Source organism: Misgurnus anguillicaudatus, chromosome 14 (assembly GCF_027580225.2).
Source record: "Misgurnus anguillicaudatus chromosome 14, ASM2758022v2, whole genome shotgun sequence".
NCBI lineage: Eukaryota > Metazoa > Chordata > Actinopteri > Cypriniformes > Cobitidae > Misgurnus > Misgurnus anguillicaudatus.
Genome location: NC_073350.2, coordinates 12,769,756 through 12,796,001, shown reverse-complemented (window position 1 = coordinate 12,796,001; position 26,246 = coordinate 12,769,756). Strand labels below are relative to the sequence as shown.

Here is a 26,246-nt window from a genome sequence, read left to right as displayed (position 1 = left end):
GATGGCTAATGTGAACAACTCATCTATTTTTTTTCTATATTAGGTTTTTGTCACCACCGTCAGCTTTTCTGTCTTTTCTGTCAGGTTTTATGTATTTTAGGAAGTTATGATTTGATATTTGTTCATCACAGTGCTCAGGATTGTTATTTTTTGGACCAAATATTTACATAAAGTTTAAGCAAGAAGCCATTGACTTGAGTTTTATACATTTTGGAATAATAAGGCCAATGTCACCACCGTCAGAAGGAGTTTTATTTGTTTTAAATGAATATGCTTACAATACGTTTCTTCAGTGCTGTTGAGTTATTAAAATAATAGTCTCTGTTAATACAAAAATATGTTTATTAAATAAAAAAATCATTATGTTTTCTATTTAGGCTTAAAGCAAATGTTGCATGATTAATAACTGGAAAAATACGAACAGGGGAGGTTGTACCAGTAAATTGCTGAACAGCCAAGACCTTGGTCTATAATGATATACCTTCAGATTTTGTAATTTAACTAACTTTTTTTTCAAAATTTAAACCTGTTTTATCCAAATTCCCAAGAATCACTGATATGTATATAGTAAAAAGGACATTCTGAAAATGTAACTTGTGCAATAAGTTAAACTGAGATACCTTGGATTGTCATGACAACTAGTCTTCTATTTGTACTATTGTTCTGACCATGGTTGTTTTGTGAATATTGGATGGTCGGAGAGGACAGTCTGAACTATCTGAATATTTGAGATATAGAGTCGAGTCGAAGTTTGGCTGTTTCATGCAGCTCCTGTTTGGAATGCAGGAGGTCAATTTATGCATGTCTAAATAAGTTGGTGACAACATTATCTGGTAGGGGTGTAACGGTACGCAAAAATCACGGTTCGGTGCGAACCCCGGTTTTAAAGCCACGGTTCGGTTCATTTTCGGTACAGTAAGGGAGAAATGCAAACATTAAACTGCAGGTTGTTTATTACTATAAACTTTTTTTTACAATTTGTTTACACTTTTTTAAACACTTTTTATTAAAATATAACATATAAAATATATATAAAATGAAAAAATAATAAATAAAATACTACTGCAAAGTTCTTTTTTACATTATTTTATAACAGAAGGTAACTCTTTTCTTAACCTTCTCTTAAACTTTTTCTACCAAAACCTTGAACTAACAAATTCAATTCCTGAATACATTTATGAACTATTAGCCTACATTTTTGCCACCAAAAATTTTCTGTTTTGATTTATTTTGGATTGTTTAACTCACAGTATTGAATTGGTTATGTACCATCTCTGTATAAAAATAATATTACTGCTCTATGTGTAACTGCATAGCAAGCAACACGATGATATACTTATTATACACTCATTTTGAGATTAGTGAGTTGCATACATTGCCATCTTTGATCTTTTGCACGTTTCTCCTAATCTTTGCTTGTGTCATCAATGTAAGCTGTGACTTTACTTACGAACCCCTCCGCAGCTGAGTGACAGCTGAGTAAGCCCGGGTTACAGCTCTTCTCTGTCCCGACCAGCTGATCGCATTGGCACAATGATATGATTGACATGATGTGCAGATGAAAAATCTGATCACGCATTCCTTATTCTCGCTGTCACAGAAAGCGCGTCTCATGAATGCGTAGCAACGAAAGACGCGCATCCTCTCACGCACTTTTGAAAGAACAAAGCAGCGCGTTGACACGCGTTTAACATGCGCTTTTAGATACGACACGTAAACGTTTACATCAATAATCAAACGGATATACAACTAAGTAAATAAAAATCTTTCTGCGGTCCGAATTATGTTATATGTTTGACAGAAGACTTGCGCTGAACACGGAGACTTCCGCCACTTAATATGTTCGTGCGGAAACGCACGTATTATGTTCCGCACAGGCGCACACAAAATGCTTTCGGTGCACGTGTGCACCGTGCCGAAAGCCCTGAACCGAAACGGTCCGGTTCGAATACACGTACCGTTACACCCCTATTATCTGGTAAACAAAAACCAGGGCATATTGGAAACACTTTTGGTCTAAATTCAAAGACACATTGATTCTTCATTAAGTGTTAATAAAATCATTAGAAAATCATTAGTACCTTCTAATAAACTCTATTAACAACTACAAAATAATAAGGTGAGAAACAATTTATCTGCTTGTTTACACAGGCTGGCAGAAAACAACAGAAGATCTGTAGGAGGTGGATATAATCTACTTTAGATCTAAACACACTACTTAAATTCTGCTTAATATCATGTCTACAGGGTATTGTTTTAGCCTCAGACAGCAAATAGCAGACACCCACTGACCATCTGATACATGTTGTACAAAAATGACAAAAGCTTTTCAACATCATATCATTGTGTCCAGACAGGATGAAATTCATTACAGTATTATAGGAATGAGATGGTTTTGCATAATACCATTAATAACCATATTAATGAAAAACAGGGTTTGTTTTCTTCTTGCAAAATATTTGTGACCCTGGACCACAAAACATAAGAGTCTGTTTTTTTATTAAGATTTATACATTATCTGAAAGCTGAATAAATAAAAAAATAACATAAAATGTTATTGTTGTATAAGTTGTTAGGATATTACTTTATTTGGCAGATATACAACTATTTCAAAAACTGGAATCTGAGGATGCAAAAATATCTAAATATTGAGAGATCGCCTTTAAAGTTGTCCAAATAAAGTCCTTAGCAACACATTGAAAATAATAAATACATTTTATATAGTTACGGTAGTTTAGTCTATACAGTTTTATAATTCAGGGTTCCCACACCTTAAATTAACTTCAAATTCAAGGACCTTTAAAGGACTTTCCAGGTCCAATACCCTCAAATTCAAGGACTAAATGTGGGGACACATTTCAAGTGAGAGCAAGGTTACATTGTGTTTCCATTAAAGATACATTGTTACAGTTCCCTTTCAAGGGAATTCCCACTGCGTCACTGCGGTGACACTTTGGGGACGCCTTCAAGGGTAAGTGTGTCTGAATGTGTATATCAAATTCAACCAATGGTGAGGCTTAACGACAAAGACAGGGTAACATGGGAGCCAGGAAGTATAACGCTATCTGAAATATTGCCAAAGACGGCGTTACAGGGACACAGGAAGTATGGCAAGGGAGACGAAGCGTCTCGTTCCCTTCTCAGTGAACAACAGTTACATACGTAACCCAAGATGTTTTCATGTGTCAAACACAACTATGCAAAAAAGCATTTTGGTTTGAATCAACATTCGCATACAGAAGATATAAGCAATTAAAGCGAACAGTTTAGCACGTGTGCTTAATTTTTTTTAATGATATTATCCTACACTACACAGGGAATAATATGGATTTTTTCCAGAAACATCTTGCATAAAATAGATTCAAGCACTTTCAATGACCTGTATCTATGTATGTATATTTTCTAAAACTTCCCAGGGCCTTGAATTTTTTCCAGCAGATTAACAAACTTTCAAGGACACGTAGGAACCCTGATATTTGGTATGATCCCTGGGTATTGAACCCATGACCTTTGCACAGCACATGATACAAATGTTTACAACAATGAAAATCACTGCACTATAATGCTTCTCAATTGTGAACTGAGTCACAGGTAAAGGTACAGTCAGAGATTTTCCATCCTGATTCAGTCTCTCAATCAACTCCTTATAATTTCCTCTATTAAGTTGTTTTTCAGCAAGAGGGTGGATTCTATTAAAAGCGTCAATCCTTAGCAACCAGCTTGGACTATTCAACTTGACGCGAGCCATCCTCTCTAATACATTCGGCGAGAGAAAAACACGAGGGCTGTGTGCGTCTGTGCCTTAGTGTTTGCATCGTGAGTAGGAGGGCGAAAAAGGTCTGTCGCACAGAGGGTTAAATTCAATCTTAATACAGAGCTCAGCCTTCAGAAGTTTTTCAACCCACACACAGAGCAACCACAACACATCTGACATTCTGTTGTCTTGTGTCAGAGGACTCTCGCGTGCATCAAAACAACAACAAGAAGAAATGTCCAGCTATAAACCATCTCAGTGCAACTATCGTTTCTAACGGCGTGCAGACTGCATTGCAGTAATGCAGCCCATAGACAAAAAAGGTCGATTTTATTTATTACAAACACTGCCCTGTGGGACTTCTCTCCCACCTGTGGTTTGCCTCAGATAACCTTAAACTGCATGGATGCCATCCAGAGTACAGGTACTTGGCAACTTCAAACAGTACCTCTGTCGCACTTATCCGTTATTGGGTGGCATAAGTGCGTGTCAAACAATTAAACGTCGCATGTGGGTCCAGCTTGACTGCAAATTCAGATGAAGGGAAAGATGCACAAGCGCTAGCAGATCAGCATGCATTCAATACTTCTCCCTAGTGGTTTGCATCTCTCCTATTGCCAAATTTATCAAAGCCATGCTCTGTGAAAGGCTGAAAATTTCAAGGAGAACTGGTATCTTCAAGGACGTGCCTGCATGGCCGAGATGAGTTTGATTTACTCGTTGAGGTGGCAGGCCTAGGTGCAACACTGTGCAGTTGAAATTTCATGATTTCGGTTACTTCATACTTTGCAACTACATGCAGACTGATTATCACATACTAACACAGTTTGAAACCAAACTAACTTCGTTCTAAAAATATTTGTAATTGAAGCATAAATGCTATTCTTACCTACTACCTTTTAAACTCTTTCCTTTCAAAGCCTCACAATGTGCACTTATTTACAAATCCATGCGTTCACACACACATGGCACAGCACATGCATACTCTAGAGATACAGAGGACGAATGCAACCATGCAAGTTTGTTTCTTACCTGCAGGATGCTCGGATGCCCATGAGAGACAGTGCTAATGAAGGTGACACAGGTTGGCAGGCCAGAGACAGAGCCATGTACCAGAGGGCCACCTCAGTGCGCACAGATGCACACTGAGGCTGAATGCTTAAAAGCTGAAGCCATCCACTCACTTACTCTCTCTCTCTCTCTCTCTCTCTCTCTCTCTCTCTCTCTCTCTTACCCGCCACTGCTGTCAGCAACAAAAGCCCACCCCTTTATTCTGAGGCACACGCTCTGATTGGCTGTGGGAAGCCAGCACTGCATTGCAGGTAAAAAAACACATCCGCCTCTTCATCTCTTTGGTACATTCTGGATTCGTACAATCTCTTAACCCATCCGCCCTCTCTCTCTCTCTAATTACAGTAGAAAAAGGCAAACGGTTCACATGAAAGCAAGCTATGGACTCTTGCTCATCAGATTTTTATCCCAGCAGGATATTGCACCCTGCAATCTAAACAAGCTTCATTACAACCTTATTAGTAATAGCAGGTAAGTAGCCCTGAGTCACCATAGAGAAAGCATGAGAGAGAGAGAGAGAGAGAGAGAGAGAGAGGGAGAGAGAGAGGGAGGGAGAGGGACTATGTAAGAGCACTCAACACAATCAATTACTCTTATGTATTTGTAGCCCTTTGAGACATCCACAACAACATGAGTGCTACTTGACAGAGTTTAACCTGAAATTAAAGAATCCAATTCAACATTTATATGGATGTACACTTTCTAATGAGGGGTCGTTTACATAAAAACATTCCCAAAAAACAAACGCAAACTTTGAAAGAAGCGTTTCAAAGTGCAAGTTTTTGAGAAAGATTCCTTGTTGTCTTTGCAGGGCTCAACATAAAGGACTGCACGGTGGCCCGGGGCAAGCATGAGAGACGTTCGGGCCAGTAGAAAGTATTGTCAATTGCCCGATCCGGCCAGTGCCTCACCCTCAGTCACTAAAATATATTTTTATCAATGTATATTATTTAACATCTTGGAAGCAGACCTGGGTAAAACACGACGAAAGAAACAATTAAATATTTTGCACAGTTTGCTGTCAGTTTACAGGTAAAGCAGAAAAGTTGGGAACCTTTTTTCGTTGGAACATGTCTGTTGTTTATGTATCAGTGACGGCTCGTGACTGCTCATCAGAGGGGCGCTAATTCAAAATAAGTGTTCGGAGAGTCATGTGTTATGCTTGCGTTTTTAAAATATGCGTTTGTTGCGTCATGTGAACCATGTGTTTTGTCAAAACAAGTGCCTGCTGCACACGCACCAAACCGTTTATGATAAAAGAGACACTCACGTTCACAAAATACATGCAAGATACGCCCTTAACAGTAAACTCTGATTACGCATGAGATTATGGGAGTAGCTGGCAAACGCGAGCGTCTCTTTTATCATAAACCCTTCAGACGCGTCTGCAGCAGGCATTTATTTTGACAAAACACGTGATGCACACAGGATCTCGACGCGCAGAACACACATTTTGAAAAAAGGAACCACACACATGACGGGCTACATACATGTTGTGACGAACTTCGCATCGAGCACCCTCGAAAAGAGAAGTCACCGGCCGCCACTGATATGTATACAATTTTAATTGACTTTTGAATTATTATTTTTAAACATGTGACACAGACATTTTTTTATTGGGGCCAGTGAAAATTTTGGCAGGGCAAGTGAAAACCTGAACCACTGGCATGACTGGGCCAGTATAAAAAAATTATTTGCATTGAGCCCTGCTCTGTATTAACTACATAAATGCAAATCAGTGATATGAGTGGCATCATGCACATATTTTACTTCAGTCTTTAGTAGTGGTGTAATGCTACACATATTCTGAGCAAATTGTTTGGGTAGGACCTACGCCATAGCTACAGTATGTGTAGGCTGTGCTTAGCCTGACTAGCACCCAGGGTACTACACTGCAACCATTTTGGTCGCATATGCGACCCTAATTTTTAATGGGTCGCAAATGTATCACTGGTTATTTTTGGACCTACCTTATGTTTTAGGTTATGATTTACTATGAGCATTTATTAAAAAAAAATGTGTATTTTAAAGGAACAGTATGTAAGAAATTTATATCAATTAATCATAAAATGGCCCTGATATGTCACTAGACATTAAGAAATAATTTTCATTTCAAAAACTTATATCACTGACAACAGTGGTCCAGCCAGGATATTGTCATTTAAAAAGTGGAGTTGCAGCCCTCAACTGATGTTTATGTTGTCATTTTGTGTATTGGCCATCAGTTGTGTGATTGCAGTACCAGTTTTGGCCACAATCCTACATACTGTTCCTTTAAGAATACGTTTTATAACGTGGTCTGAGCTTTCAACATATCAAGTTGGCTTCATTTTGCGTGCGAGCACGTCGTGCCTCTCCCGGTGAGCGTTTGCGTGCTTTCTGTTTCTCAATGAATTGGGTCGGTGCGACGCGAAGCAAGTGTCACATTGTATCCTTTCATGTGTCTGAACTTGAGCAGAGTTTTACCATTAGAGGTCTTCACGGAAGACCCGAGCGGTTCCGGGTTTATATTTTAAATGGCCAGTTGCGTCGGGGTCGGTCCTAGTTTAATTACTTCGGGTCCCAAATCTGATTAATATTTTGTGTAAAACGTTAGTCGATCGGAGAACGGCCGCAAGCGCGCTACCGCGCAAAAGCTCGAGTGCAGTTTCAGCGTGCCTCCGGTTTCTATGGCGATAACAACTGGCTCTTGTTACGACCACGCGCTGCATTTTCTTTCTCCCATTTTTTCATAATATAATATAACTAACTTGTGCGACCAAATCATGTTTTGCGCCAGTAACTGAAAAAGTTAGTAGCGCAAGTGCCACCAGTGGAAAAGGTTAGTGTAGTTCCCTGCGCGCACCTGTAAGTGCTTGTGCACACCAAAGCTTTTAAATTTGGCTGAAAACGCTTGGAGGACGCCAGCTGTTTTTTCAGCTGAGTGCCAGCTTTCTTCTGCTGAGCGCTTTGGTTGCTGTGATACTTCTGCTTTGGTTATCAGTCGTTGTACGATGCACCAGTTGATTGTAGTGATATTTGTCCAGCCCCTCCTACACTGTGATTGGATGGCCATGTGAGAACTAACATTGACAAACTGAGCTTTTTCACCCAAAGTTTAATATTTTTCAACTCTCAGCTTCCACAGAAAACAACTGAAACCATACATGTTGGTGTGCACGGCCCCCCTAAGTGCTGTGACTGGTCTGCTAGAACCCCTCCAGTCAGGCCAAAAAAATCTGCATCATATCTCCTCATACGAAATTCCGCCAATGATGGTAAAGATGGGCCAAGTTGAGGAGTCATAACTCGAGCTGCAACAATAGACGCTGTCCATTTACTTCCATCTAGAGGTCGACCGATTTATCGGCCGGACGATTTTTGGCATATTTTAAAAAATTGGCTTTGGCCGATTTAGCTGCAAAATTAGGCCGATTGATATGCAGGCGCTTCTGCGAGCACCTAAGCGCTGTTGTAGAACTCGTGACGCTGCCTCTTGCTGCAAGCAGATCGCTTCCTTGTGTGCAGCCGTGCCTTGTTCACAAACAGCTTTAGTAAACGATGGCGGGATCGCGCGAATTAAGCAGCCAGTACAACAGCCCGACGGGCTTGTCTCGCGGTGCACTGTCCGTGCAAAGATTAGGCTCATTTCATGTGATGATGATCTTTCTTTGCGTTCTGTCTTTAAACTGTCTCCCTGCTTTTATTACTCAAAACAAAACTGACTCGATGGCGAAAGGTCGGAAGACCAAATCATATCCACCGAGGAAATGTTTTTTGTGTTGTTACAGTAACACTTTGTTTACAGTTTTGCGCTGCTCAGACTGGATTACAACACCACGCGTCCGATTCGTGAACTGACTCCTTTGAACGGATTCGTTTGAATGAATGGTTGAAACAACAGATCTGTCCCAACACTAAACTCACAAGACGTCACTGTCAGCACAATCAGTCACTTATAGCGCCTCAGAAATGAGAATGTAAATGTGTTTAGAAAGATTTGCCCTAAATAACAGTCTCAACTAAAAACAAGTAAAAATACTTTGACTTAACTAGTGACATTTTTACATTTAAAATATCTGCTAATGATGAGAACATTTTGATTATTATGTACATATAGAAAATCGGCCAAACATAGTTTTAAGATGCCGTGTCAAGTTAAAAGAATGTCAACTTTAGCAGGCAGCCCAGCTCATCATTGTCAGGTCCGGAACGGCTCGTTAGCAATTCGCTAACTTTATCCTAAAGTTTTGTCAATATTAATTTGGAATATGAGAGGGATTCACAACAAATTGCACATTTGAACGTTAAGAATGCTTGAAATTTAGAGTAACACATTTGCTTAAAAAACATTGTAGCTGATAATAACTAGACCATTCTTTTAGCTAAGGGGTAGACATCAGTGATCCCTTTCGAAAGTGGGACATATTAACGGTGCCTATTTTTCAAGAGCAATACGGACAACCGGCACATCCGGGAACTTGACTGTAAATTTCGTCACCGCCCCTTTTCGGGGGATAAAAAAGCAGAGCTTCCATTGGCTTCCATTCAAAACAGCGGAACAAAGCAACGTCTCTACACAGCCGGCAGGCGTAAACAACCCACGAAACCACTCAGACCAAACATGTTGAGCACCTATCTGTCCATCCTGCCCGCCATAGAGCGCGAAAGGTACACCAACACATTTAATTTGGTCAATACAAAAACATGTCCCCCTCACTCTCACAGCGTCAAATTTTGTGCAACAACGCCATCCAGTGATTGCTGGAAATATCGCTAAGCCAGTTAGTTGTATGGCTGGACGGAAAAGTGCACTCATTACTCTAAATATAAAGACATAATAAATAAATACGAAGTAACTTCAAATACGAAGTAAAATCATTCACTTGCTTCCCTGTTGACTCGATGAGGTATGAGTAAATGTCCGGGTAAGACACCTCTGGCCAATAGGGAGCGTTGTTACACAAATTTGATGCTGGGAGAATGATAGAGACATGTTTTTATATTGACCAAATTAAATATGTTAATTTATCTTTCGCGCTCTATGGCAGGCAGGGTGGACAGATAATTACTCAACATGTTTAATCTGAGTGATTTCATAAGTTATTTACGCCTGCCGGCTGTGTACGAAGGTTGCTTTGTTCCGCTATTTTGAATGGAAGCCAATGGAACGTCTAGTGCGATTTCCCCCAAAAGTGGGCGTGAACCTGTTCAGAGACATTCTATGACGTTGCGCCGGTTGTGCGTATGTCCTGGTACCCGATCTGTCTGCCTTCAGCACTTTTTGTTTCAAAGAAAGGCTCAGTATTGGAGCCTAAAATACTAGATCTTCTTAATAGGGATCGACCGATATGGATTTTTCAGTGCCGATGCCGATACCGATTTTTGTTTCATCAGCCTTAGCCGATGACCGATACAGGCTGCCGGTTTTCTTGAGCCGATATTTGAAGCCGATACTGCTTTTGCTCACTCAATTTACATTATAAAAATTATGTAAAAAATGGCATGTTGTTAAAAAGAGATGTTATTAGTTTGGACAGACATTTATTTTAGTCTAGGACTAGTCTAATCTCTGTCCAGGAAACTGCCCCATAGAGATGAGAAATAAAACCTGCTTTGTTCAGTTAGGCCAAGCTTTCGATGTTGTCCTGGAAAGGTTGGTTGTTTTTAGTCACATGACTTGCAATTGCTTGCGCCTTCCAGCACTCTGTCTGTAAATAATGCCGTAAAAAATCGGCGAACACGGAAGCCATGTATCGGCCGATGCCGATACACATAAAACTCGCAAATATCGGCCCGATATATCGGCCGGCAGATATATCGGTCTATCACTACTTCTTAACCACCACCTGATCACATACGTTAAAAAACTACAATTCACGCCTGGCTAAATTGACTGTGGAACATAGTCACAGCAGAAAAGAAGAGTATAAAAAGAAGCACAGTGGCCATTTGAAGGGGTCAAGGTACACTACAACAAGAGCATGAAACACACCCTCTCTTCACCCTGTAATTTAAAAACAAAGCCATCAAGGGCTTTCCAGAAGATGGAGACATGTAGGTGGAAAATGCTGATATACGCACTATTATAAGAAAATACAAAGAAAAACATCAGATACTCAATGAGTCACAAATAATCACAGAGGAGGGCAACCCCAGACTGATCTAACACCGTAAGACGAAAAAGCCTTATGCAATTATGCAAACATAAACAGCAGAAACATTTGCAGCATTCATAACTCTTATAAAGAAAGATGCTTCTGGTCCCACAGTGGGACGTCATCACATACCATGCACTTAATGGTCTGATGTTGCCTAGCAACCACAAATCCTTTGCCAACCAATTCAATATAGAGTTTCTATGATTGACGGGGCATTAAAACACTTTGTCATGTGTCTTGCATAATGTACTGTTATGCAATTAACACGTTTCATACTGCATTTATCAATTTAAATAAGTATTTCAAAAAGTTCTCACATTCAGAGCTTTGACACATTTGTGAATCATAAAATTATATTTAATCTAGGGATGCACCGATCCGATATTCTGGATCGGTATCGGGGCCGATCCGGCATTCTTTGCTGGATCGGATATCGGACTAACAGGACCGATCCAATTCCGATACTGCGCATTTCCCATGGTTGTCACTGACAAGCGATTAAAACGTCAAAGTATTATAAAAGCACCATAAACGTTTTTATGCACTATAATCAAAGTCATCTTACACTCAATAGCTTCATGTGAAGGAACAAACGCACATTTAAAAATATTCATGTTCACAGAAACACTGTAACTTACTTGCAAACTGAGTTAATCCACTGATGAGAAGCAGACGGATAAAAACGCGTCATTCAACACAGGCACACACACAATAACACACACAATAACTGTAACGTTAGGCTTTATTAAAGATCTGATTTCATAAAGTCTCAGTAAGCTGTTGGATGGATGCAATTCACTATGTGCTGAGGATTCACAGGTGAAGCGGACGGATGAAACGCGTCATTCAACACACGAACACTCAATAACTGTAGGCTGTTTTAAAGATCTGATTTTATAACGTCTCACTAAGTTGTTGGATGGATGCAATTCAGTATGTGCTGAGCACACGATGCATCAAATCTTTTTGTGTTTTAATAGTTATGAACATAGCTTTCCATTGCGGAGCGAGGATTCCCATGCGAGTGTGAGGACGCTTCTAGAGCATCAATGCTGCACAGTATTGCGCAGAATGCGCACTCAATATGATTTAGGCGCATCAATTCTGCACCCGAAATGTGCATAAAAGGTCCGGTTAAGTGCATAATTCCCAAAATAACCATCTGCACACTAAAGCTTTTTACTGTGACTTTTTGCGCAATTAAGGAAAATATATTTAGCATACTTATTTGATCAAACGTGCCTATTTTATTTTCTCCTAAACACTGCCATTGTTAATAATTACTAATGTTCTTGTAACTTGTAAATCATTTTAAATTATTGGTTTTTAATTTAAAAGTATAATTATATATAATATAATTATATTATGCTAGATTTAGACATTTATATAGTGTATGTCTGTGTGTGTGTGTGTGTGTGTGTGTGTGTGTGTGTGTGTGTGTGTGTGTGTGTGTGTGTGTGTGTGTGTCTGTGTGCGTGTGTCTGTGTGTGTGTGTCTGTGTGTAATTTAAATTGCTCAAGAAAAATACAGTAGTATCGGATCGGCAGGTATCGGAATCGGCCGATACTCAGAATTCGGGTATCGGAATCGGATCGGAGATGGAAAAAGTGGTATCGGTGCATCCCTAATTTAATCTAGAGATATATCGCTCAATATGTACCTCAGTTTTTAAACCAAAGTTTACGGTTTGGATTTAGCCAATTAAAGTGTTTTTACATTATTCTAGGCAACATGAATATCGAGTTGTTAAGAACAACAAAATGGTTTTAATTGCAATTCTTTGTTTGACTGAAATACAAAAATCTACCTTTGACCAATTTGGAAAATAAACATACGTGAACACATTAACTGGCCATTGTAAATCACTGTAGTTAAAGCGTCCATAACACACACTGTTTCTGCGTATCTGATGTTAATCTGGAGTACCTATAGATTAGTATTACATCTTTCATATCTCAGTGTTTCCCATACATTGATTTATTTGTGGTGGCCCACCACAGAATCAACACTGGCCCCCACAAATAGAATTTTCATGATTCCCATTTACATTTTTATTTCACTATTTAAAACAGCTTAATTCGGCTTAAAATATAATTTGATATATAATACAGATCAAAAACAGATACAGATCAAAGAGTAGAAGTGAAACATAATTCAGGTGCCAACACTAGATCAAACGCAAACACGACATGATGACATCACATATATGCTAATTAGCGGGTGACGTCATCACCACCACAGTCTCCTCAAAATCCTGTGGGAAACACTGTATCTCCAAAGAGTCTTTAGTTTTATCAGATTTCTAAAAGGCAGAAAAGCTTTACAGATTCTTTCCGATAACGTATCAAAAATTTCAGAAAGAGGAGTTACAAGCTGCGGGAGAAGCAAGTCATGAGTCAACACTTTATACAACAGTGACTGGATAACTTATGATTCACTATATGTTCGTGTTGTTTATATAATGTGCAATTATGCTCCTATTTCCAACATAACACAGAAGTCTGTCTTACCGCATGCAACTCATGACCCGGTTGAGACTTTTCAATGAAATCCAGCGTTAAACCAACACACGCAAAACTCTGCTGCTACCCTGGATAAACAAACTATATCCATTGTTTTCATAAGGCTGGCTTTCTTCTCCTTACATGCAAAAACACACTTCTTCTTTCCTGCCATTGTTGAGTCTTGATATAAAACAAAGCTGTCGCGCGAAGTGTGACTTAGCGTCCTTGGCTCTCACTCTCCCGCTGATTGACGTGTGGGCGTGGTTTTCCGGGGAAGTGCCCATAAAAAGTGATACGTATAGAAACCCCTGATACCTCAGCTAAACCTGTAATTGAAAAAAATGTTCTGAAACTTGTACGAACCTTGGCGAAGTGCATTCGGCACAGAAATACTCTGTAACACGATCAACTGCTTTTTTGACACTTTGGATAGGCAAATACCGCCAATCTTATCATTTGCATTGGTCCTCACAAATTTGAGTCTATTTGCATCTTCACACTGACAAATAATTAACTCACACTACAGATTTAAAAGATGGCGGGCAGCCTTGCATTGGTTTCTCTCTTTTCCGCTCGCCATAGTAAAGCGTGTGTGAAATCTGACACCAGCATCGCAAGCATAGTTGGCAGTCTGTAGTCCATAGTGACTTTATATTTACTTGCGGCGAGGCACGTGGATTTGCAGACACAAGAACAGATGTGCAGGGAATAATAAAACTGACAAATTTAGACACATAAACCGAAAAACCGCAATCCATATGCGTGTATTGGACCATTGAGATTTTACCGAACGCGAATTGTGGCATCCTTTATTTAAACCAAGATCAAATTACTTTTACAAATTTCTTATTTCAAGAAAGAACTGGCATGAAGATACTGTGGTGTAGTGGCTAGCATGCCTGCCTCCACAACTTAAGATTGTGCTTATAATGGTGACAACAATGTTAAGGGCGTACTCGCATTGTACCTAATTGTACCAAACCGTACACGTGTGCGATTGTTCCTCCTTCTCACTTTTCCTTGCTTGGCTGCACTCACACTACACTTTTTGATTCAGACCCAAGTACGTTTACCTCATTTTGATCAGATTGTTTTGAATAAAGTCCAAAAGATATGCACGCTTCCTCACCAGAGTGAGCACAATGGAGTTCATTGAAATTGAAAGTGTGTTCAAGTTAAAGTGGCGCTGCGCAAACAGATGATTACAGTAAAAAAGAGCGATTTGATAGCAGACTGCTTTGTAATATGCCTTTAAATATCTTGTGTGGTTATTTAATGTCATAAGCCGATCAGGCACCACAGCGCCACATAAGGTCAAGAACAACTATTATTTGGGATCGTTTGGGATGAGGTGACTCATGGCTGCACATAATCAACCAGCGTCTATACTGTCAACTGCACTAGAGGTGATCTTCACATGAACTTTAATAACTGCATAATAAACTCAACATTATTGTCATGTGTCAAAGCTCATTGAAAATAGTTTCTTCTGGTCTCTTCAAATTGCTTTCAGTGTGAATGACTCTTTACTGTTGACCTTTCTCAGAATTGACTTCTAGCCATTCTCCTACAGAGACCAAATCTGTGAGCTGTTGAAGAGATTTGTGATGACTGGAGAGCTTTTCCATTTGCAGGCACAGAACTGTGCCAGAGTTGTTGCTGGCTTCTGGTTTTCACAAATCTGTCTTGTCAGCTCGCTCATTTTAGAAGAACAATATGATCTCAGTAATGTACTTGTTTTACACAGTGTATTTCCCATTATAAGATAAATATTTCTACAAAACAGCTAGTAAAGTTTAACGCATTGCCAATGTTTTATATTACCTTCTTAGTTATATTACCTGTTCTTGACAACTGCATTTCAATGTATTAAAGAGCACCTAATACTTTGCATTATTTTGAGCATTTGGTGTAATAAAATGGGATTGCGTATTTTATGGTTTAAAAGACACATTTTCCACATATCGTACATTATTGTTGCTTCTACCTGCCTGAAACGCGTTGTTTTTGTACAAGGCTCATCGTTCTGAAAGGCACGGTGTGCTCTGATTGGCAGCTAAACAGTATGTTGTGATTGGCCTGAATACCTTTATCTTCAGCCAGAAATATGACACACTTTGCCATATTTGGAAGATCAGCGCCCAATGCAATACTGACAGGAGTTAACCTTTTAACTGTCACCCACCTTTTGAGTGTGGGGGGGGTGAAAATGTGATTTGCACCTTCAAATTACTATAACTCTGGCATTCTTTGGTCTAGAAGCAAAATCTTGGTCTTGTTTTAAAGAGGACACTTTAAAGTTTTTCACTGAAGTTTGAAGTTGTGAATATTAAATAAATAAAAAGTTATACCAGTTTAAATTTATTTGAAATAATACAAATAATGCAATAAAGTATATACTTTTTAATCAAATTTATATAAAAATTTAAATGTTTTACTCCTAAAACACCACTACCATAAAGGCACAAGTCTAAACAAGTTCTGAACCAAATTTTAAGTTAAAAACATAAAAGATTAGGTTTCTGACACACTTTTAGTGGTTTTATCAGCGAAGGCCACTAGGTGTCAATGGTTAGCTGCATTATCTTGTCACAAATTAATAAATTACTGTCTCTACATTGTTTTCAATGCAAAAAGGTTTTGAAAAATGAAAACTACATTCCTAGAGCTTTCCAACGGCATAGTTTGTCAAGATTTTTGAAGATTCATTGATTTATTTTAAGATCTTTGAATTATGAATACATACAAATTTATATATACTCCTACAGGGTCAGTGACAATTATCACAATTACTGTCACTACTAAATTTCTATCATCAAATGACCTTAAAATATGAAACCTACAATCCCAGAGCTTTCCAACAATATATAGTTTGTCAAGATATTTTCAAGTTTATAGGGTATTAGTGTTATAAATATATAATCATTCATATGTATTCCTATGGGGTAAGTGACATTTAACAAAATGACTGTAACTATACAATTTCTATCATCAAATGGCCTTGATATACGAAATCTACATTCCCAGACCTTTCCGACAATATATAGTTTGTCAAGGTTATTTCAGGTTTATAGGATATTTACAAATAAATATGTTTTAACACCGTCGGTCCACCTGTTGCACTGCACCTTTTTAGAAAATGACTTTTTTTCGCAAAACGGTGTTGAAATATAAAAACTACATTCCTAGAGCTTTCCAACGGTATATAGTTTGTCAAGATTGGCGTAGGTTTAGCCTATGAAATTATTTTTTAAATATGTAATGCCAAATGTCCCAACTAATATCTTCTTTACTACCTTATCAATACGAGCTGAATGTGATCCAGAAAATGCAGATGACCAAGCTGATCGATCAACATTTTGCCAACCCGGCTTGAACAAAATGTAACAGATTGGTAAGGCAAGGATACAAAAACATAAAACCATGTCTGCATTTGTGATCATAGAAACGTCAAACAACAAGCGCTACTCTACACTCACAAAACTGTGACGTGACGCCCTCTTTAATATCAAATTAATGAAGTGGTATAAATTAATACATCTAATGCATGTTAGTTGTCATGACACATTGATTAATGTGAAAAACATGTAAATTATCAATTTAAATGTGTAATCTCGGAGTGTTCTTTTCTTCATCTTTTATTTTTCATTTCACATAATTTCAATGCGCACAAATGCAAAAGCATCAATTAAAAAAGGCCAAGGCTTGAAGTCTTTCTTTACATAAACTTTCATTTACATTTACGCATTTGGCAGATTGTTTAAAGGCAGATAAGAAATCATAGTTCATTAACCAACTATCACCACTTACAGTAAGGGTTTGCCACTCACCACATTTTTAAATTGTAAACCATGATTCCTTGACTTCTTAACATTATAAGTAAATAATGAGAGGAGTCAGCTATTATGATACAGCATAATTTCATACTGCAATGCAAAACCAGAGACAGTGGAGCGTACTGTCAGTTCCCTCTCTGCAGCAAACCGAACAAGCGTAGCTTCTGTTAAAGAATATGAATGTGAAGGCGTCCCATCAGGACTGAAGCTGGGAACTGACTCGAGCTTGCGAGCTGCAGTATACTCTGCACATCTAGTGCCCTTATAGATTAAACCTGCTCCGTTATGCAATACATGCCAACCAGAAAGAAAATGCAAAACAGAGAGAGAGAAAGAGGGATAGAGGTTATCATAGGGCATGATGATGACAGGACATCAGTCTCTGATAATGTGTTTTGTAGGACACTTGCATTTCGTAACTACAGCAGCACACGTTCTTGTGTTTGAAAACGATTTTTCTGTTGTGGAGTTAAAACTAGTTTTAAGACCTCTATGACTGCAAGAACCCAACCCATGCTGTGTGAATGACCCTAAAGTTGTTGTAGGCTGTACAAATTCTAAACTTAAAGCATAACCCGACTATAAAGACTTTTATGCCTTAATAAATTACAACTGACATTTTAAAAAAAATCTGTCATTGGAAACACTACATTTGTTTTTTCATTGCATTCATTACATTTTCTTTACATTACAAAACCAACATGTAATACGTATTTTAACCTACAGAGGCCGCCATTTTGAAGTGTATTGGTTTTATATTACAAGTTTTACAGCTGAAACACAAAAAATGCTGTTGATACAAAACACTACTTAGTTCCCCTGTAGATATAAGGTGCTGTAATAAAATACATTTGTAAAAAATTTGGTGGGTTGAAATCTTGTTTAATATTGATACATACACACAAAATTTAAAAATAACCACTCAAACTGAACTTAATATATGATACATTTACCTATTAAGTATTTTATCTAGTGTAAAATCTTGTTAATGCATTTTTCAATGTTTTTTCTTAATGTATTTAGTATTCTATCTGGTGGATGATAATACTGAAATATGTTTTTTTATTGTAAGACAGAAGTTTAATGCATGTTTACCTAAAGAGCTGCTAATAGAAAGCGGAACAAACACCCTGCTGCAGCACAGACACACCCTCGCCTCCTTAAGCCCCAGAGTATAGTCTATTTTTTTACTTGTACTAAAACGTTTCCAGCAAGGTCAAATGCACAGCCTTGCAAAGTATAGTTTATTTGACAGACGTTCAACACATGCGCATTGTGACAAAATGCATTGGGCTACATACTGCATTCTCCAGTACACGGGACCTACGCGTACAATGTGAAGTGAAAAGTAACATGCTTGTCAAGTGTGCAACGCATTCTCGAAAAGTGACCTCTGTATTTAACCCATTCCAGTGAGTAGTGAACACACATGCACCTGGAGCAGTGGGCAGCTATCCCAGCACGCAGGGAGCAATTAGGGTAAGGTGCCTTCTCAAGGGCACCACAGTTGCAACCTTACGACCGTGAGACTTGAAGAGTCACGTTGAGCACTACATAAATGAGTTGCAACCATTGCACATTAGGCAAACAAAACTATTACATCTACACAGCTTTAATTACACATTTATAGAGCTAACGACAGGTTTAAATTCATAAGCCATATAAAGACTAAGGGCGCAGTCACACCAAAAGCGCTTTAAACGCTTGCAAACGCAAGGCGCGACGCACTGCCTTTTTTAAAAAAGAGCAGTGCGGCGCGGCTTTTCATATTACTAAGCAACCACCGAGTCAGCTGTCTTGTCAATCAAATATTGAAGCGTGAGCGCTCTTTTGCTGTTAACTGTCATATTAGCAGAAACTTTAAAAAGAGGACGCTTGCTCTGACCTTGTGGTTGAGAGGTGCACAAATACGCAGGAGAGAGTGAGCGAGTGGAGTCCGGTTCTTCAAAGCAAATGTAAACTTCCCTCGCCACAACGTAAGGCCCGCCTCTCCTCTCATTTGATTGGATAATGGAAAGACGTGAATGACGTCGGGCGCTTCTCCGCTCTCAGCACTCTTTCAAAAGCGCGTGCTGCGGCTGGGGACAAAAACAGCGCGCAAACGCTTCCTTCTCATAGAATAGCATTCAAAAAAGGCGCCTGCAGCTGCCATAAACACTTTTGGTGTGATTGGCCCCTTTTAAAGTCTTTATAGACGGTTTTATAGGACGACGCGTGTTGTCATGGTTACGCACCTGTCCTGAACCAAAGTCTGTATTTATGTTTTGGTTTGCTAAAGATGAGGGGAGATGACGAGCATGGATCACAAATGTGCAGAGAGGTTTGGCAGTCAGGCAAGAATTCAAGTACTTGCAGTTAACATTTTATACATTGTTATACATTGTATTTAATATCACACAGTAATGTTAGCTCAGTGTAATAGTTGATACGCGTTAGATATGATAACGAATGCTATTTACTTGTCATTTACTTTACTAGTTATCAGGTATAAATTACTGTAAAATGACTCTGTTGTCATTGATTCTGTGTGAAAGTCTACCAGAAGTTGCGTTTAGTCCACAAAAGCCATTTGTTTATGTTATTGCTGCTGAAACGGGTACACATGTAAGGGTGCATTATTATAAAAATAGCATTATTATATGCCTGTGTGTATATTGTATAAATTTTAATGATAACAGTATTAGTTAGCATGACGAATATGACTTTGGTCTTGTCAGAAGCATAATTAAAAACTATTCAACTAAACACAAAACAGAAAGCGCCCTGCTAAACAGGCCAGTGCTGCAGCCGCATGCTGCTCAGCTCCCCAACAACACTGTGACCCGATTTTGTTTGACAGAACCTGTTCAGATAACCGCACACACTGCAGTCCGCAGTACCCCGGACCCCCTGTGCTGCAGTTGTAGAGGATACAGCTTACATAATAGCCATCCTCACTGCTAGAAAAAAATCCTACTGCAGCCAGAAGTGCAATAACAGCCATTTCATTTTTCAGCACTGTGCTGAGAGTTGCACACAGCTATAGATGAGTGACTACACCTGGGGACGCAACTTCACAACTCAGCAAACACATTGTGCATACGTGTGAATCCAACTTTTGACAAAAATGGGTGGTTGACAAAGTTTGCATGCATGACACCAGCATAAAGGGGTCTACAAGGTGACCAACAAACCTATCTTTGTCCTGCATCCCTAACTAACACACCCAAAACACATCCATCTGAGCCACAGTAAACCTGACCCTGACCAAACGCATCACCTGCCTAGTTAAAAATTTATAAGACATCAATAAGTCAGCAACGCCACCTTACTTTCCACACATACACACGCATGCAGTGGCACTCACTTGCACCTCAGACCGCTGGCGAGTTTCACCACGGCTGTGTTGAGCGAAACAATCCAGTCCAGAAGCCACATGGCAGAGGAGGACAGCGTGCAAAACACTTCGGCGTGAGCCAGAGTCGAACCGCAGATGAGACTTTGACTTGTTCTATCTTTTGCACAGAGCCAGCCTGCTCTCAGCTCAGTGCCCGTCTCAACACTACTGATCCAACACTAGCGAGCCGGAAAACCAGGCAGCACGGGAGGGAGGGAGGGAGGGAAAGGGCATCGGAAACAGAAGCAGAGGAGGGGTGATAATTGGGTAGAAATTTGCTTCTGCCAAACGTGGTGTGGCATGAATGCACAGTACAAAGAAAGGGCATGATAAGATAAGCAGATGGCTCATGGAGAGTAAAACAAATGTGATAATGATGATCACGTAACCCTCAAAGTTCCTGCAGATGGACTAGGCAATGGTGCTGTCCGACTGTCATGTTGTATTTCAAGGACACAGGCAGACCTCAAAGGTCATACTTCTTCAGCCCAAGTTTCACCTGGGCTTTTCATACATAAAAGTGTGTACAGTATGCATAAGAGGAAGAATGAGGGAAATAAGGCTTGATGGCCGTCACAAAAGTATCTTATGTAACAGATCACTTCAGGGCAGATGTGCGATCGTTCAGCAATTAACTCGTAGAACAAACTGTTTTTATAGCTTCAGTTATCGTCATGCTGTTTTTGTTACTGGTTTTCATTATTTTGGGGTTCTCTTATTCGCCTGAATTTTCTTTTTTGCTGATTTAATATATGTAACACTTAACATGAGCACAAAGCTATGTAAAAAAAAAACTGATTTTAGAACAAACATAGAAAAGCAATATACATACAAGGAAAAGGAAATTACATCATGAAAATTATAAAATACATGTAAGATTATATTCTGTATATTAAAAAAAAATTCTGTATATTTAAACACAATGAACACTTGTAAAACTGCGGTGTTAAATGCGATTTGGGTGCACCTAACTTTGTGCTGGTGCACCTAAGAAAAGGCGCACCAGTACAAACAGCGCTAAAAGTTAGCCTAGAGTCCTGCACAAATCTTGAAATGTCCATGATTTCTGTCTCTGTTTAAAATGCATGACTTTCTGTGCAATGCAACAGCACCACAGTCAAAAAGAAAGGCAAAATTACTCACAATTACAATAACGGTCTACCTAGTTTACAGCAAATTGCTGCTCGTTTGCATCAAGATAAAATCTCACTTAAACCACCCACATTACATTTCCAATGGTCGGTACATTAGATGCTTTACCAAAAAAGTGTTCAATATAATGTGCTTTGCTTTAGTGTATAAGTAATGTGCAGTCTTTTAATTGTTTTTCATGTCAGTGTGTGCCACAATGTGAATAAATTATTTTAAACCTTTGTACCAGAGAAAGTGCCTTTGATCCAGGTTTGTAGTACATTTAGAGGGATGTTTAATAATATCCTGGTTCTTCCTAGAATTGTAATGGCATTAAATTATGACAGTTTTATTTTTGAAGCCCATCCATCATCAGATAAAGAAATTCATATGACTCTGGTGTCAAAATGTCACTTGAACCGAAACAATAAGTTCAAGAGAAAACGATTCCTATTTTGAGTGTATTTAGTGATCGATATGTCACGATTGAATGTAACACATCAAGATTAAAAAAATGGTGGGTCGCCCAAATGTAAGACAATTATTGGCTTTCGTGGGCCTCAAGTCACGAGGCCCAATGTACTGGAGCAAGTGTACCAACATTTTTGAAATCTTAACCAACCAGAATCATTTGGATTCATTTTTCTTGTGTTGAATGGGCTTAAGAAAAAACGTTATTTAATGCCCTTAAAAAACTAGGAATAGACGGGATATTTAATATTTAAATTGAACGTGTTCAGTTGAAGAAAGGAAGTAATATACACACCTAAAATAGTATTAAGGTGAGTAAATTTTGGGGTATTAACCTTTTTAAAATAATTCTTAATAATTATACAAAATATTTAGCAATCTATATTTACATTTTCTGTAGGCATGCATGATAATTCGCATGCGTATCATGCGCATCTCGTCAGTAAAGCCGGTTCCTTGATTAGTAGTAGTAAATCACCTTCTATTCAGAGGGAGCAGCATTTACTACACAAGCTGGGCCTTATCACATACATATCGCAGGCGATACATCCGCGATAATTAATGCGAAATTGCCCCGCTTGCCAGTGAACTACGGCTTTGTGTAGTAAATGCCGCTCCATCTGAAAGCAGGTGATGGCGATTTCTTCAAATCACGTAACCGACTTCACTGAGGAGATGCGCAATGACAATCACATGCAAATTATCGTGCATACCTAATTTTCGACTATAAGAGTTTTGCTAAGTATGATTCATTATCGTGTAATCAATCAGTATGAAATAATCTTGTACAGCCAAACATTACTAAACCAGGTCCCTTCAGACCAAATACCCACACTGCTTGTGTTTACTCTGGTTTAAACTTAAGCATCATGGCAAGGATGTTTGTGTACGTAAGAAATTCCTGGGTATAGTCATATGTGCGCTGATGTTCGACGCTTGCGCATTGCGACAAATTGCAATACATCTCGTGGTCTACATACAACATACTAGGCTTGCCGCGATAGTCGATGAAACGGTGATAACCGGTGCTTCAGCCTCTCACCGGTTAGAACACTTGCCCACCGCGACACCGTCTTTCACCGTCGTTTTGATATTTTCGTGTAATTAAATCATTTAGTTTCATTAGAGAGCGCAAACACACTAAGAACTGAATGTGTCTGCTGCCTGAATTCAGCGAAGCTGAATGCGCGTCTCGTCACAGAGCAGCAGGTGTCAGATTTCATTTATTCCTGAGTGTGCGAGGCAGGCTGACTGACCAGACAATGGCCGCGTGCTTACTCGTTTTTGTTATAATATACATATATGATGTTGAATATAAGCGAGATCGTTTTGTTGTTGTGTTTTTCATCAAGAAAAATAATAAACCCATCATTCAAGCAGCGTTTTATGGAGAAGTAGCCAGTTGCTCTGCTTGGGACTGGTGGGTTCTGTGAGAATTACATGCGCACATTGACTCAAGCACTTAATTAAACCAGCTGTTGGACTCGCATTGCACGCAAATCTATACGCGATTTAACGCAGCTTTGGCAAGCGCTGTATTTAAACAGTTGCGTAATTCAAAAGTGAAAGTAAAATGTGCACATCTGCATGCGCATTTATAAGCCCCTCCCACACGGTGATACCGGGATCACCGGGTTTGTGACGCGCCGATTAACCGGTGGGAAAATTCTGTCACCGCGGCAACCCTACAACATACTCCTGTATACGCATGTGTGAGCTATGTGTACCATGTAATTTTACAATGTAATTGTACAATGTAAATTTACCCGAGGATTCAAAAATCCAGCAGCGCACGTAAAAATACAGGCGGACTCTTCTGGTGACAAAATTGCAACACACGCACTGTACGCAGTCCCTTACGTATGTTTAACAAATTGACTATCCTTCGGCCTTTAGTGTGTTAACGCGAAGTGACAGTGACGTGATTGGCAAGTATGATAGTCCATACTCAAAATGTGACCTCTGTATCTAATCCATCTCAGCAAGTAGTGACACACAGACAAACGTACAAACCAGCATTATACACAGAACAAAATGGAAGAGTTGTCACTTATATTTTTAATGCAAGTTGTAGTTCGGATATCATTTAGGCCAAGTATTCAGCAATAGATTGAAGATAAAAACTCACTTCTTGCCAGGTTTTTTGGTTTTGGTCCTTTTCTTCCTCGCCTGAAGAGCAAGTACTGCCAGACAACAGAGATAAATTGGTTAATTTCTGCCATTTTCCCCAATGATTTAAAAACATTTCTGTAGCTATTCCAGTTAGCAATCAAGCATATTACAGTTAAGATTAATTGATGATAGGATTAGCACAGCATTTTCATTTTTTTGCTATAAATAACTTACCTTACAAGAACTTACCATGGTAAACATCTTTACTTAAGTCATTGTTGCTACAAACTTACTTTAACACTGTGGTAACGTGATATCGGTCACAAACTCACCCATTTTAATTTATTGTTGTCTTACAGTAGTAACTTTAACTGTAGATTACGGTATTTATGGCGGTAACCATAGTTACCATAGTAATGTCTTGCACTTAGTTCTTTAAAATAGTTCTTCACATATTTATATTGTTATCACTTTTCTGTCACACACTAAAGCAAAAAGAGTAAGCTTTCAACAACAAAACAATTATTGTCTTTCATGAAAATCAACGTAAATATTTTGTCACAGCCGTGTGAAAGTTTAGCTAGCAGCAGCTCACGCGAGGCTACAGGAACACGACAAATTAATAATAACTACGTTACAACTAACACAAAAAGCAAAGAAACACAGCCAAAGTGTTAGAAATAGATAGTTCATGTTTCGTGTATGTAAAATGCTGCGATATGAAGAGTTGTTCATGTAAAGCTACCTCAAAACCGTTATATTAGCACGAGCTAAACACACGGGCTTTTGTCTTCATTATCAAGCGATGGCAGGTCTCATGTCGCGTATATCGTAATAAGGATTTGACATGGGCATCGGTGTGGTGTTAATCGGTGTTGTTATATGTGTACGTATTATAGATGTGTTGCAGTGGACGGTAGTTAATGTGGTTTTGATGCTCACCTTTCCTTTCCATGCTGCACCGGCTGCTAAGCGCTCACATGTAACGGTCAGCGCATGCGCACAAAAACTTCTTCCTCAAACAACAGCAGCACGCACAACAATAATGTATCACACCCACACTGTAAAAATTCCATGTTGGACTTGAATGTTTTAAACAACTTGAATTAAAAGTAATTTTCAACTTGCTATAAATTATAAAAATAAATGTATAATAACTTTAGCCCATTTAACTTTTTTAAGTATTTATAACTCCTCACTAGAAGTTAGTGGGTGAGTTGGTATAAATCCACCAACTTGGTACACAGTTGATACACATGAAGTACGAGCCGTCACAAGCTATATATTAGTAAATATTAGGTCTTGAGTTAAAAGTCTTTAGCACTGGACTAGTTTAATACCTAGGATTATGACTTGCATAAGATCCCTGCTAAAAAAAAAAACAATAAAACCATTACAGAAAATTTGAATGGTTTTATTGGGAATTTTATTGGTTCTAATGGAATATGGCCCAAAACACACTACAGTGTAGTGGTTTTAATGGTAAAAGCTAATGGTTCCTATTGGTATTTTAATGGAAACCATTAGAATTTTCTGTAATGGTTTTAATGTTTTTTTCAGCAGGGATTTGATTGGATAAGATACGATTCAGCTTTATTGTCGCCATGCAAAGTACAAGTATTTCAAGTGTATTCTAAACACATATAAACAGCAATGCACAACATCATGGTCGTGTCCTATGGCCTAAAGAGTAGAGGGGCCACCCATATTGTTATCTGTTGGAATAGAGGTGCATTAGTGCCTATGAAATGAGCAGGTTTCTTATTTGGAAAGGCACCATCAATGTTGAAAGGAGGTTTAATGCAGGTTTAAAAGCAACATTTGCTTTAATCCATCTTTGCATATTTCAGC

The 26,246-nt window shown here is 38.8% G+C and overlaps 1 protein-coding gene across 4 annotated transcripts in view; it reads right to left on the bottom strand.

Annotated features, from left to right (window-relative positions):
- Positions 1 to 25,439, bottom strand: part of srpk1b (SRSF protein kinase 1b) — a 54,085-nt gene extending 28,646 nt beyond the window's left edge. For 2 of the 4 annotated variants that reach the window (XM_055183996.2, XM_055184001.2), the window contains exon 1: positions 4,787 to 4,944. In XM_055183996.2, the coding sequence (XP_055039971.2) occupies positions 4,787 to 4,863 (77 nt within the window). In that variant the 5' untranslated portion in view covers positions 4,864 to 4,944. Of the gene's footprint in view, positions 1 to 4,786; positions 4,945 to 20,651; positions 20,848 to 24,411; positions 24,467 to 25,337 lie in introns of those variants that run through there. The other 2 variants (XM_055183999.2, XM_055183997.2) reach the window with 2 other exon arrangements.
- Positions 25,440 to 26,246: the final 807 nt, after the last annotated feature.